The sequence below is a fragment of the Manacus candei genome, unplaced genomic scaffold (genome assembly GCF_025592945.1).
Source record: "Manacus candei isolate 608988 ecotype Guabito, Panama unplaced genomic scaffold, ASM2559294v1 h1tg000050l, whole genome shotgun sequence".
Lineage (NCBI taxonomy): Eukaryota > Metazoa > Chordata > Aves > Passeriformes > Pipridae > Manacus > Manacus candei.
The window spans coordinates 20,920,688-20,934,916 of NW_026138098.1; the positions used below are offsets into that span (position 1 = coordinate 20,920,688).

The 14,229-nt window shown below is 47.4% G+C and overlaps 2 protein-coding genes across 5 annotated transcripts in view; one reads left to right on the forward strand and one right to left on the reverse strand.

Annotated features, from left to right (window-relative positions):
- Positions 1–3,680, reverse strand: part of LOC127476789 (cytochrome P450 2C19) — a 30,890-nt gene extending 27,210 nt beyond the window's left edge. Inside the window, exons 1-7 of one of the 4 annotated variants that reach the window (XM_051800148.1) lie at positions 3,451–3,674; positions 2,948–3,110; positions 2,299–2,448; positions 1,811–1,971; positions 1,244–1,420; positions 624–765; positions 5–192 (exon numbers count right to left, since the gene is read on the reverse strand). In XM_051800148.1, coding sequence (XP_051656108.1) covers positions 5–192; positions 624–765; positions 1,244–1,420; positions 1,811–1,971; positions 2,299–2,448; positions 2,948–3,110; positions 3,451–3,630 — 1,161 coding nt within the window. In that variant the 5' untranslated portion in view covers positions 3,631–3,674. Of the gene's footprint in view, positions 1–4; positions 193–623; positions 766–1,243; positions 1,421–1,810; positions 1,972–2,298; positions 2,449–2,947; positions 3,111–3,450 lie in introns of all 4 variants that reach the window. The other 3 variants (XM_051800154.1, XM_051800155.1, XM_051800152.1) reach the window with 3 other exon arrangements.
- The window catches only part of LOC127476787 (zona pellucida sperm-binding protein 4-like), a 32,381-nt gene extending 19,420 nt beyond the window's left edge, over positions 1–12,961 (forward strand). Inside the window, exons 2-12 of the mRNA XM_051800145.1 lie at positions 7,834–8,047; positions 8,126–8,228; positions 8,787–8,942; positions 9,320–9,507; positions 9,689–9,786; positions 10,133–10,263; positions 10,467–10,656; positions 10,731–10,878; positions 12,183–12,261; positions 12,573–12,689; positions 12,822–12,961. Coding sequence (XP_051656105.1) covers positions 7,889–8,047; positions 8,126–8,228; positions 8,787–8,942; positions 9,320–9,507; positions 9,689–9,786; positions 10,133–10,263; positions 10,467–10,656; positions 10,731–10,878; positions 12,183–12,261; positions 12,573–12,689; positions 12,822–12,961 — 1,509 coding nt within the window. The 5' untranslated portion in view covers positions 7,834–7,888. The remainder of the gene's footprint in view (positions 1–7,833; positions 8,048–8,125; positions 8,229–8,786; positions 8,943–9,319; positions 9,508–9,688; positions 9,787–10,132; positions 10,264–10,466; positions 10,657–10,730; positions 10,879–12,182; positions 12,262–12,572; positions 12,690–12,821) is intronic.
- Positions 12,962–14,229: the final 1,268 nt, after the last annotated feature.

Below are 14,229 nucleotides of genomic sequence, written 5' to 3' on the forward strand. Positions count from 1 at the left end.
TAACCTTAGGAATGATGTACTCTCTGAAGGAGGTGTCTTTGGTCACAGTGTGAGGGAGAGCCAGGGGGATAAGAGAGATGAAGCGCTGGATTTCATGGACCACTGCATCTGTGTAGGGCATCCGGGTCCGGTCAGCCACACACGGTTTTCGTGATCGTCCTATTACCTGGTCAATCTCTTCTTGAACTTTCTCTATCATGAGAGGCACAAACCATAAAATGGGTAAATATAACCAAACCTATATAAATAGGTTGCCCTAAGCTGTTTACAAATCACAGATGGCAGGGGCATTGATGGTGGTTTTGGTGTTCCTCGAACACAGTTCCACTGCTGCCCATGCAAAGAAAGTTTTCCTATTGACTTGGCTAAACAGGAGTACTGGGAGATAAAGGTGTGGACACAGTCAGGTGCCAGGCTGTGAAGGGACTGTAGCTGATGATGATGCCAGTGGGGCTGAGGGGCCTCCATTGGCCACCACGAGGAATGACAGTGTAAGGACTTTGTCCATTTGGGTAAAATATGAGAGAGAGAGAGAGAGAGGAAAAGCTGGGAGAAGGATGTGGTGTTAGGCATGTGCCCAGCCCAGGGAAAATGCTAGAAAGGAAGAGATCACAAACTGGTACCTTGTATCTTTGGATATTTGAGAAGCAGCAGAAGCCCATATCGTATGGTGGTGCTAGTTGTCTCAGTTCCAGCAATAAACAAGTCAAAGGTGCTCGTTATCAGGTTCTTCAGGTGGAAACTGGAATCAGGACGATCTTTCTCCTAGGGAAAAGACTGGGTTGTTTCTCTGTCTGAGCTGAGAAATGTGGCCCTTTCTCATGGCATCCCAGGCCTTCCTTTTCACCTAGAGCTGTTGCATTTTTGTGTTAAAGTGCAGCACCATCTGGGGCACTGCAATGCTACCATGAGCAGTAAACCATGAGCAATGCTACCATGAGCAACCTTCCTGCAATACCAACTGCTTTCCAGTGAAAGAAGTGCAAGACTAGAGTGAAAATGTCCTGTGTTTTGGTGAGAGCAGATGAAGCTCTCCCTGTCCAAGCAGCTGCAGGTAGTGGTGGCTGGGGAGCATGCACACCCAGAACTATAAGCTCTAGCACAGGCAATGTCTGGGATATGTCTTCCCATTGCACAGCTGACAGGGAAGGGGTCATCCCAATGTCTGTGTTACTTATGAGAGGGAATAGACTCAGCATAGGTGTGTTTGGGGATGAGCTGGGGCTGTATGTTGTCTCCTTACCTCCTGCATTTTGTTGAGGAAACAGTCGATGAAATCCTGAGGGGAGTTGGGATCTAGGGAGGCTTGGTGCAACTTCACCTCCTCTGCCACAAAGGCTTTGAGAGCATCAAATTCTGCAAATATTTTGTTGTGTGGGCCAGGCAAGTAATCCATGATCTTTGAGAACATCTGGTAGAGCTAGAAGGAAAGAAATAGGAAGGCTGCTAGTATGACCATTAACGCACCCTTTGATATTAAGAAAAAAACCAAGGAAAGCCACAACCCTGTCAACTGAGCCAAGCAGAAGGACTATGAGTCTGGTCAGTCTGGCAGGGCTGTAGGGGCTTGCTTAGTAGTAGTAGGAACCTTAGAGTTGGAGAAGAAGGGTGTTCAGGACTAATGGGAAGCTGCACTTAGCAAAACCAATTCCATTGGTGAGGGTGCTTCTTGCTTTCAAATGAAATCCCTTCTGTGCAGCAGAGCATTGATGGGCTCCTAATTAGAAGACTGAAATGGAACTTCATTGGGAGGGAGGCCTCCTGCTCCTCTGGGAGAATGTTGCCACTGTGAAATGGATACTCAATGTACCTGTCCCCAATGCGAGCTCGCCATCTCAAAGATGGTGTTCATGTTGTTCATCAGAGCCAGGAACTTCTTGTCTTTATAATCATATCGTTTCCCAAAGACGATGGAGCATATGACATTGGAGACAGAACAGCCCAGCATGAAGGTTGGGTCAAAAGGTGTTCCTGTGATTTCAGAAAAGTTACGGACTATAAAAAAAACTCACAAAACTATATCTACTTATGGCTACTGTGGGTAATCTGAACTCTGGTTGTTAGTGGAAATATCACATCAGTCAATATCAGGAAATATCAATATCAGTCTGTGAGTGAGACAGAAGGGTCCTCCAAAGAGAACAGTACATGATCATGAAATTATTTACACCTTTGTAATGAGGGGTATCTGATGCATGGACCAAATCCATAGGAACTTCAGTTCTTTGCTAAAGACATGAGCTCCCCTAATACAGTAAATTTTTTTCAAACAGAAGATATATTAAAAATGGACCATACCCTTTGTTTTGTTTATCTCTTCCAGCAAGTAGTCAGACTCCTCCTGTATCCTCTCTTCGATGCTCCTCTTCCCCATTCCAAAGTTCCGCAGAGTGGTGAGAGCAAACCGCCGGACTTGTAACCACGGCTCGTTGTTGCTGAAAACAATCCCTGCAGAGGAAGAAGGAAGAGGGAAGACCTGGCTTGGGCATGCTGGGTGTGGGATGAACAGTGGCTCACAGTGACAGAGAATCCTGTCCCTGGAGAGCACTGACATGGTAGTGTCACAGAGTCCTGTGGTTTGGAGGCAATCTCTGGAGGTTCTGTAGTCCAACTGTCTCCTTCTGGCCTTCTCCACTACCTACCCAACCTCCTTGTGAATAATTGATCACTCCTATCCACTCACAGTTTCCCTTGCTGCAGCTGGTGGCTGTTACCCCTTGGCCCTTCCCAGCCCATCTCTGAGAACAACTGGCTCCACTTCTCTGATACCTCTCCCCCTTTGGGTGGTGGAAGCCAGGAACTACAGCCCACTTTGCCTTCCCTTCTCCAGGTGGGATGCACCCACATCCTGCAGTCTCCCTCGTGCATGGTACATTCCAGCTCTAATCTGCTGAACACACCCTCACAGCCCTTCCCTTCTCAGAAGGAGGTCACTCAGCAAACATACCTAATCCATTGTTGGCCCTCTCTCCTATTGGCATGTGTCCTCTGGCAGCAAACTCATCCGCACGATCAACCAAAGCTTCTTTCACCACATCATGTCCGTGCAGCACCACCACTGGGTCAGAGCCCAGGTGCACTGTGAACACTGGTCCATACTCTTCACTGAGCTGTAAAAATGCAAGAGAGAACACAACCATGTAGCAAATAGGAAGGAAGAGCTGAAAAGTCTCCTTGCTGCTGCATCCCACTGCAGGCAGTGAGCCTCACACACCAGCAACATCGAGATTTGGTCCTCTCGTGATAAATGTGGCTACAGAGAGGAGTCCCAGCTATCCAGCCCTGAACAACAAGGGCAACAGCGACAAGGGGGAGCAGCTGCAATCCCCATGACTCTGCTGCTCCTCTGGGATTGCAATTCATCAAGCTATAGCCAGAGGTTGTCCCCATGCGCAGGTGCCACGCGTTTCTCACCCACAGAAGAAAGAGAGGAAAAGAAAGTGGCCTTACCTTCTGGAGGGTTTTGGCCAAATTATTTGGTCTCACATGCAGCAAGTTACCTAGAATGGGAAGGGGAGTTGGTCCTGGAGGCATCTTCCCCTTTCCAGACTTCCCTTTCCATGCTGCAAAGGAGAGCAGGCAAGCAATGCAAATCAGAAGGACAACAGTGGCTGCTCCCAGGAGCTCCATTTGTTTCTGCAGTTCAGGAGAGGGTGAGTCTGGCTGCCAGAGTTTGAGTTATATACTGAGGGCTGTATTAGATCAAGAGCAGGTTTTAGGTCACATGGCTGAGTTAGTCAGTGTTACTGGTCAATCTTTTGTTACATTGCCCTGTGTTATGAAACTTTTATTGCTATTAATTGGTCATTGAAGACACGCCTTATCTCAAACAACTGCAGAAATTTATAATGTGTTCATAAATCTTGTTTTGTTTACCCTACAGTTAATTGTTAAAGAGATCACACCAAGGGTGCATTCTTGTACTGAGGCGCTCACAGTAATTCCCTCTCACGGGAGCATCTTCAGTGCCATTTAGGATTTTAATTCTTCAGTATCAATTGTGCAAACTCTCAGTGATGTGAGCCATCCTTGATTGTTCCTGAAATCTTCCTGACATTGGTAGACTTTGCACTGCATGTGACTTGCCAAAGGACATACAGACATGTTCTCTCAGTGCACAGCAATTAAATGCCTCAGTCTCTCTCCCTAGGGGTGTCTGGCCTCACAAGAGAGGAAAGTGTAAAATATCCATCTAGCATGGGCAGAAAGGTCTCCAGACATCACAGTAGACAAAGACATAAGAAAAGTGGATGAGACCTTGGGACTCTGACCTCTTCAAGGAGAGGAGTTTTCTCTAGAGGAGAAAACAATTGAGAAAAGCAGGCAGAGAAGAGAAATCAAGAACTTGAGAGGGTCTCTGGGGAATGGCTTCCCAAATTGTGACAGAGCAGAGGCTGTGTATAGGTTAGTGCAACCTGGCAACTAGTCCTTGCACTTGTAATGACCAAAGAAGCTCACCCAAACTACTGCTGGAAGCTGGCATGCATAAGTTCTTGTTTTGTTATGTCTGACTCCATTAGGAGGAACTGCTGCCCTGGAAGGTCCACAGGTGCTCTGAGAAACAGCAGAGCATGTCTGGGAAAGGACCCTCAAGGTTGTTCTCAGCTTGCTCAGTCTGGCCTTATCCCTCTGTCTCTCCTGAACTGTGACACTTTTGCAGGCAGACAGATCCAACTGATCAGGTGTTGCAAGAATAGGGGATGTAGGACTTGGCAGGAATTAGCAAGAGGCCTGGGTGAACTGAGTGCTTAGTTGGACTGTGCTGGGTTTGCTGTAAGTCCGTGTGTTAATGTGAGTTTCCCCTTTCACTCAGAGGTGCTAGTGAAGGTCTCCAACCCTTGCAAGTACCTTTCCTTCCCTATGAGTTCTTAAGTCACCCTCTCTCTCTTGCATAGGTGCAATAATTTGCTAATTGTTCTTTTTAAATCTCATTTTACTTCTTAAAGACCCACACTAGATATTTTAGTGGGGAAACTGAATTACCAACAACTTTTGACTGGGTGCTTATCTGCTGGCCTAAATTCCTGCATCAGCTCAGATGTCAGGGCAGTTCATGGAAGTTCATGTAGCTTTATGGACTTTCACCTGATAAAAGTAAAGTTCATGAGAGTTTGCACTGCTATATGAGGTAGCTGCCAGCTAACAGCAATCATGAACTTTCCACCTTGTCTGTGAAGTTCCCTTGTTCCCATGACCCTCATTGATCAGCTTCAGGCTAGTGGACCACAGAGACATTTGCTTCTCCTGTCTTCATCCTCTCCATGTCCTGTTTGTGGTGGTCTTGGGTGCTGTCTAAACTGGTGCTTACAGCTGGGTCATTGTAATGCATGAGAACTATCAAATGGGTGAGGAAAAGATTTGTGAGGAAGAGAAACCTGCCTGTTTTATCTCAGCCAGGCTGCTTCCCACTTTCTATAACAACTTCTTTCAAACAAAACATTTCATTTCCATGAATTTCAGGCTCATTTCAAGTGCCTCTCATCCCTGTCCAGTGTGCGTGTAGGTATTAGGAAAGGGCAATTACCTGAAACTGTTCTCAGCACAGGTATTGCTTGGTGGATCTACAGCACTCTCAGGGTTGTTTCATGTAGAATTATTCTTTATCTCCATGTAGATATTTTTCCTGTCAGCATAAACAAAATATTAATGGGTTAAAGTGTAACTAAAGCTACCTCCCTCTAGCTCCAAGTACTTCGTTTGTTATCTTTTACCTAATTATCAGCAGGTAATGCAGTCAAATGAAGCATTCAGCAGTCAAGCAGTGGCAGTGCAATCTGAGCAAGCACAACTCAGCTTCTACAAAGATGAAGCCTCCTCCCTGCCAAAGTCCAAATGTTTTCCCTGGGTGCCTCCCCAACGTCTCTGCCCAGTGCCCAGGCAGGAACTGTGGTGAGCACACTTGGTTCGTGTGTGCTGCTCAAACCACAGCCCATTGAGATCCATTTGCTTGGGTTCCTGCTGTGCAGAGCAGCTCAAAAGGTCCAGTACTTTGTGGAAGAGCCATCCTGACTGGTGCATGAAATTAGCAATGTGCAGGGTAGGCACAGTGATGTTCTTCACCCAGCTGGGATCATGGCAGCCTGGATACCTGTGGAGCAAAGATGGGCTGAGGTGAAAGAGCAGAGGAAATGGCTCCCCCAGACTCAGTTACTATCCACCCTTCCTGTGGTGAGGACTGGCTGGAAGGACAAGTGGCTGACTGCTGCACAGTGCTGTGCAGACATCCAGGAGCTGGAGGGTCTGATGAGGGCAGAAGCATGAGTGGCTACCAATGGAAGCACATTATTAAGGGTCAAGATTAGAAATCCCACACATCTAACGCACACACCATGTTTGGATGTCTGTGTGTTGATCGACTCCCAAAGAAATAAGCAGACTACAAAAGAACATGGATGGCTCAGGCTATACCAGCACTCCCACTGCAAAATGTAGGGCACAAAAAGGCATGCACAAACACAAATGTGTGCATCACTTCTGCAACAGTGTAAAAACATTCACCCCTCTATTGCATGAATGCAGAAACATCTGTATGGAAAGATGGACAACGAGGTGTGTGGCTGCCTGGTGCATGGCTAGGGAGAAGGCTCTACATGAGACACATTGCAGGTACAGGCAGCAACTGGTGCTGGAAGGGCACAGGTTTCTCGGGGATCACAGAGGCTCCCCTTATGTGTGTTTCAAGCCCATCTAAGGGACCCCCTGTAAGTTTTTGGGAGGGAGGATCCAACAGAGCATACAGTCCTGCCACCTGCCAGCCAGGCCTAGACCAGTCCTGCAGCTTATCCCTGCACAACCACACTGCAAACAGGGCTGTAAGTCCATAGCCAAGAGTGTTTACAGGGAATCACCACCTTTTAGGTGTGTAAAGCCTCCTGAGCTCCATAGTTTCCCACACATTTCATGTGAAGGGCTATTTCTGTGCTTTCATGTCAGCACCCTACGTCTGGCATTTGAGGCAGTGTCAGCTTTAAAAGAATAAAAGAGCAAAAGAGCACTGTCACTCAGTTTCTGGCCCTCATGCCTTGTAATGAGCAATTAGAGCAGCAATAGGGCACCTGGGGAAAAGCAGCCAGATGTCCTGCATGTCTCGGCTGTTGGAAGAACTGAGAGTGACAAAAAGGATTTGAAGACCCTGCTGGGGCTCTACAGTATGAATAGAGACCCATCTCTTGACATACGCTCAGCTCTTGCTCTATGGTTTCCTTCAAAGGGTGCAAGCAGGCTCTGTTGGGTTCAGGTGAGGGCAATGACAGGTGCTAAAAACTGCTGGGCTGGGCCCACCTGGACACTTCAGGGATTTCTGATCCCAGCTGGCTCCCCAATTTAAAAGGGCTAGGCTAAGAACAGCTACTTTATGGTCCTTAGCAAGAGAGCAGGATGGGTGTTGTAGGACAGTCTGGGGCTGTATTGGGTGCTGTGCTTTTCTGGGTGTTTCTTGGTCCCCTAGCTTTGGTTATGGGGGCTCGTAGTGTTTTTTCTGATCCCACCCTGCTGATTTGTGGCCAAGAAAGCTTACAGCTCACCTTACCTCTGGGCTGGGAAGGGAATGCTTCATTGGTGCTGACTACTTGGGGTAAGTGAGGGCAGTGTCCAGAGGCATTATCAGCCATATCTTTGCACAATGCAGAGGTATGCCTGGAATGAGGAGGAAGGAGTGGGTTTTGATGGGAAGTGTTGCTGAAAAGCTTTCAGTGCATCTTGTATAATCGGGGGCTCTTTATATGACCCAGTTGTCAAGGGTTTTGGTGAAGTACTATGCCTGGATCTAGATGGTCTTGGCTGCTGGATTCTCTCACATGCACCCCTCCTGGCCTAGACCCTAATACTGTCTAGGTCCCTGTTTCCTACAGAAAGGTAGGATTGTGGTGGACCCTCTCTGGAATGTGGGATGTTAAAGCCACTGCTGCTGTCTTCTCTTTCTGTAGATACTGAGGGGAAGGCACATGCTCTGCAGAATGACTCTGACTGTGGGCTGTTGGTATCTGAGATTCCAGATGGCTCCAGGAAAGTATTGGTTTCTTACACTGGCTGTTATATCTTTGAATGGGTGAGTGACCTTATGGATTCTGCTGGGACCGTGACTACTGGTGCTCTGGCTTCCCTGACTGGTGTGGCTTTCCCCTAGAATGGCCATTACCTTCTGCTGGTTGGGCTTGAAGGAACAGATGCTGCTGGGCAAAAGGTTCTTCAGGAAGAGACGCTGCTCAGGTGCCCTGTGGACCTTCCTGGTAAGATTCTGATAGTTGCTTGTATCTTGTGGGTGATGAGTGCCATTCCTTTTGGCTGGCTGTCCCTAGTCAGTCTGGGGGCTAGGAAAGGAGACTTTCTGCTGTGCAGAAAACTCCCTGGAAAAGGGTTTGGACATAGGAACCACCAACTTGCTGGGAACTTGTGCGTCTTTGCAGGATCGGCAGGTGAATATGTTCACTGTGTCTCTAGCCATATTTTGACTGCTTGGGTCCCTGCAAGTTCAGGCACTGAGCCAGAGACTAGGTACAATGATTTTCCTAACTACCAAGAGTTGATCCAAAACACTGTATCTTGACAGATCTCATACAAGTCCAGTCCCCTGTACGTGGCTTCTAGGGGAGATTCTGTTCCAGGGAAATGCATGTCCCTTCTGAGCAGGCTTTCATGCCACCTCCAGGTCATGTGTTTAACCCTCACCTGACTTTAATTTCCCTTCATTTTTATGCAGAGTCACCAGGACATCTTCCACCAAAGTCCTTTGTCTTTGTCCCCCTGCTTTTGTGCTTTAGCTGCAAAGTCCTGCTGTTTTTTTCCAGCCCTAGATGCTCCAAGCAGTAGTGTCTGTTTGGCCGTTCCCAGCCAGGACCGGCTGCCGTGTGCCTCCTTGCCTGTCAGCCAGGGAAACTGTGAAGTGCGAGGCTGCTGCTATGACCCTAGAGACAGGGTAAATCCTTGCTACTTTGGTAACACAGGTAAGCCTGAGCAGCTGTCCTCCCCTCCTGCTGAGTTGCTTCAAAACAGGCTTCCTCACTTTGCTGTCAGAGCAGAGTTGGTGTATTATCAGTCCTGCAGGTGGCTTAGGGCTATGTTTTTGTCTGTCAAGAATACCATGTTCTATTGAGGTGTCCAGCCTTTTCAAGTGTATTGCAACAGACCTGGGTTTATGGCCAGAATTGATGTTGCTGTTAGAGCTGGTTGTACTTGCCTTGCCATGCTTAGCAATTGTTTCAGGGCTTAAAGGCAGGAGAACTCGCAAAACTTGCTGGCCTCATCTTTGCTGTGATGTTTTGAGTCTCCTTTCCATTCCTCTTTTCCCTGAGCTTAAGACTGATTGTATATTTTCCTCTAGTGACAGCTCATTGCACACCAGATGGCCAGTTTTCCATTGCTGTTTCTCGAGATGTGACCCTGCCACCCATTGTCCTGGACTCTGTGCAACTGTCCAGTGGACACAGTACTGGCTGTGTTCCTACTGTGAAAAACAATGCATTTGTTGTGTACCAGTTCCCACTCTCTGCCTGTGGCACCACTTTTCAGGTAAGAGTTGCAGCTGTCACTAGGCTGGAATAGCAGAAGCTGGCAGACCTGGCACAACCTGACGTGGCTTTGGCTACTTAATGGACACCCTATAGACTTCCAGAGGCCAAGTGTTGTTCTCCAGCCTCATAGTGATCCAGCTTGACTTTACCACAGTGATGGTGCCCGTCTGTTGTTCTAGGTGACTGGAGACCAGGCCATATATGAGAATGAGTTGGTGGCATCCAGGGATGTGAAAACTGCAAGCCTTGGCTCTGTCACTAGGGATAGCACTTTCAGGTATTACCCTGGGGCTGATGTTGCTGGGTGCCATTGTGTTCAATGTTACTGGAGAAATTCCTGCTTGTCACAAGCTCTGAATTCATAACAGGGCACTGGAGTAGACTAAGGACTGGTATGTCTCTAGTTAGTGGGAATAAAGCTGGTGCTGATCAGTGACAGTCTGGAGTTTTTCAAATCTGAAGTCTAAAGAGAATGTCAAGTACTTCTTAAAGTGTTGGAAGAAAGATTAGGAATATTAACAGTATAACTCATTAAAGTAGATATTTTGTTGCCATACTGGGGAAAGGAGATATCAGAGTGACTTTTCTTATCCGCCTGATTTGGCGCTTTCCTGTCCTACCAGGTTACATGTCCGATGTAGTTATTCCACCAGTGGGAGCACCATTCCCTTGAGTGTTCAAGTCTTCACATTGCCACCACTCCCTGCTGTGTCCCAGCCAGGTCCTCTGTCCTTGGAGCTGCGTGTTGCCTCAGGTAGGAGAGGTTTGCAGGACTTACTCAAGCCTCTTGGTGCAGGGCTCTGGTCTCTGAGTAGTAAGGGAGTACTGACAGGTTAATCCAGCACTATTTCCCAGCCATGGTGGGAACTTACAGATATGGCTATAAAGGACTCTCTCAGGATACCTCTGCCTGTTTCTTCCTGCTCTAAAATGGCTCTTGGGTTTCTTCTGTTCCAGATGGAAGTTATACTTCCTACTATACTGACAGTGACTATCCTATTGTGAAGACTCTGAGAGACCCTGTTTATGCAGAAGTCAAAATCCTCCAGAGAACAGACCCAGACCTGATTTTAGTTCTGCACCACTGCTGGGCCACACCAAGTACCAATCCCCAGCAACAGCTGCAGTGGCCTGTTTTGGTGGATGGGTAAGTTACTTGTAAACAACTTTGGGTCAGGGGAATAACTTGCTCTTTTTTCACTGCTCACCTCTCCTCTTCAGGTGCCCTTATGCAGGGGACAACTATCAGACACAACTGGTGCCTCTGAATTTTGCCTCAGGACTACTGTTCCCCTCTCATTACCAGCGTTTCACCCTCTACACGTTCACCTTTATGGACTCCACTTCCCAAGAGAAGCTCTCTGGGCTGGTAAGATTCTGGGCTGGTAAGATCCTGTCTTGGCTGCCTAGCTTCCTATTGAGGACAAGTAAAACATGAGCAATAAGAACCACTTTATAACTATGAACTGCTTAACCTCCTTGTGAGGGAGATGGGGGGGCAAGGCAGGGGCAGGAGCAAAGACTAGGAAAATCCCCTCTTGAAACAGAAGAGGATAGGTTTATGCAAACTTTTTCCTGAGATGAATATGGTAGAGGTAAGATACATCTCTGGAGGGATGTGACAGAAAATGAGCCTATTAGAAGGGTAGTAGTTTGCTTAAGCAAAGGCTATTTTGTTGCCTACGCTGTTCTGGTGAATTAGCTTAAGTTGTGTGCTCTAGCTATATTAATCAATAGTCTCTAAACCAAATTTCTTAGCCAAAATGACTTGAAATAGCTTTGAGTATCTGTGAAGCATCTGGGTTTTGAATATCATGAACTTCTGCACAGTTAAGGCATATGAAGTTCACCATGCCTTGTTCTGTTTGCTCAGTGCTCCTGGAACCAATTAATACTCAAAACAGGTCACAGCTGTATCCAACATTGGTCGCAGAGTAGTGGTGCTCAGGCAGCTGTATCCCAGGTGGGTGGGAGAAGTGCTGTAATGCCAGATTTCACCAAAATCTGTAAAGGTACCAAAGCTGCCTTGCAGTGGACAGCAGAGGGCTCCAAGGCTACAGCCTGGATGTGAAACAAGCCAAACCGATCTTCCTGCCTTCTCCTTTCTGTGACCTGGTGTGCTGGGTCTGGCTGATACGGAGTTAACTCTTCTCGTAGCAGTCCACATGGTGCTGTGTCTTTGGATTTGTGGCTAAAACTGTGTTGAAAATATTCTGATGTTCTCACTGTTTGCTGAATAGTGCTTGCATAGCAGCAAGGCTCTTTCTCCTCTCTCTGCTGTCTCTCAACCCCAAGGAATATTCCATGCTGGATGACTTCGTGCCCAGCAATAAACACTGAGGGATTTCATCTTCCAGTGTAGCTGATGCTCTGACTGTCTGGGCACCAGTCTGCCTGTAGGAGCAGAGTGGGTGATTTGCCTTTGCATCTCTTTGGTTTTGTTCTTTTCTCTCCTCTCCTTCACTTAGGTAACTGTCTTTACCTCTCCAGCTACAGGTTTTCTTGCTTTTGCTCATCCTATTCTCTCTCTGTCCTACTGGGGCAGAGCAGGGGGAGTGAGGAAGCATCTGTGTGGGTGCTTAGCTGCTGGCTGGGGTCAAAGCACCTCAGCAGGCTATCACCTGTCTATAGGCATTGCCTGAGTGATTCCAGGCTGTGTTCCATTCTTTCTAGGTGTACCTTCACTGCAGTGCTTCAGCGTGCCACCGATCTGTACAGGAGTCCTGCACCTCCACTTGCCCTGCTAGAACCAGTAAGTGTCCTACCCTTCTGCTTCCCTATCCAAAGAGGCAACAAGGTTCTAGCCTCCAAGAAGCACAGGTAGGGGATATAGAGTATGGACTAATTCCCTTGAGCCATGGACAGCTTGACAAGGCTTTTCCTGCTCCTTTCCACTGGCTAAAGGCCCTTGCTCTTATGCCAAAAAGGCAGAGGTCTTCATAGGCTCCTAATTCTGTGTGGACTCACATGGAAACTTTTGGCCTTCAGAGCTTTGTGTGTGTTGAGAAGCTGACCTTCAGGGTTATACATTTTCTCACCTACAACCTTTACATTGCTCTGTAGGGGGTAAAAGGAGTGCTGAGCATCACTTTCATGAAGGTGCCTCCCATGTCTCCAGCAAAGGCCCTGTGATTTTCCTCCAGGATGAGCTAAGATGGGGCACAGCTAAGGGTGGCCTTGGTAAGTGTGGCAGCCCAGCATAGCCAGTCTGGGGAAGGGGGCTGTTCTAAGGCTTTTCTGCAGACAGACTGCACCCCTAAAGCATCCCTGTGCCTCTCTGGGAGCGTTAATTGGGTTGTTTCTCCCCCACAGGAGCAGCTGTGCATGCTGCAGCCCCCTGGGCTCTGGGGTTTGCTGCTGTGGCAATCGGGGCAGTTCTGTGTATGGTCCTTGTAGCTGCTGTGCTGTGGCAAAGGAAGGTGTCAGCAAATGAAATCAATGGATTGCAATAAAGTGGCTGTGAAACCATTTGGTCTGTGGTACAGCTTCTCCTAGAGACCAAAGCTGTAAAACTTTATTTGCAAGGCAAAAATTATCCCAATGGCTGTGAAAGCTTTCCAAATGCTCTAAATCCATCTCACTTTCTGGAATTCTTCTGCTGTGGGTTTGGTGTTAGCTGTCCACCAGTTACGCAAGGGAGCCGTTGTCTGCAGACTGAGGCAGGAGTGATGCTGGGTGGTGTCTGCATTTCTCTCAGTGACTGAGGTAGCCTTCAAAGTTACTATGCTTTCAAACACTGAGTAGAAGTGCAGCAAAACTAACTAAAAGTGGATCCTGCGACTACTTCTCCTTTGGGAATGCAGAGCAGGTATTGTGTCTGTGCAGAGGAGCTGGAGACTGCCTGCTTGCCTGAGTCACTAGGTAAGTCAGGGCTGTCCTCATGTGCCAGGACTAGAAAGCAAGGATGCCAAAGCACTGCACAAATGGACCTTTATTGATGCTGTATGTGTGAACTTACACCTCTTGCCCTAGAAATAGAAGGCAGCAAGTGGGATTTTTCTGGGGAATGAGAGCAAAGAAACATAATTCCAACTGGGAAAAAATTCCCAAAGGGCATAGGTGCTTTAAACTTCAGGGGAAAAAAATCAAATTTTAAAGATTAATCTCAAACCTTCATGTGAGACAAGGCAGTTAAGAGTCTTCAAAGCTCTTGGATTAAAGCTTATTTGACATCACTGTGGGCACAACAGTGCCAGAGAAGTGCTTTTTTTTTTTTTTTTTTTTGAGATGAGAAATAAAACTTGCTGTTTTAAGCATTGGGGCAGTTCAGTGTGTTGTTGTCAGGCACAGCAGCTGGGCAGCACTGTTCTTAGCTTTTTGAGGTCCTGAGTGAAAGCAGTAGAGCAAAACTCTCCAGGCACTAGAAGAGGAAAGGGGCTCCACCCCTCTCCTTCCTGCCCAGCCTGGGGGAGCTCTGGTGCTTGCATTCACACTGAGATGCCCTAATAGCTAATGGAGTACTCCTTGACAGGAAGGAAAAATGTATTTCCCTTTCCCCCCTTTTTCCCCCCACAGTCTTGATCAGAAATTCCCCCTGTTAAGGCAGGAGAGAAATCTTAATTGTACTGCTTTGGGGCCTCTAAAGGGGAAGAGTAGCACTTATACATGTGCTACTGACCAGTAACTTGTTGAGGTAGCAGGTATTGTTTTTTTTTAATTAGGCTACATGCTGTGTGATTAGAGGGTGTTAAGGTGCTGGAATCTGCTTTTTAATTCCTTT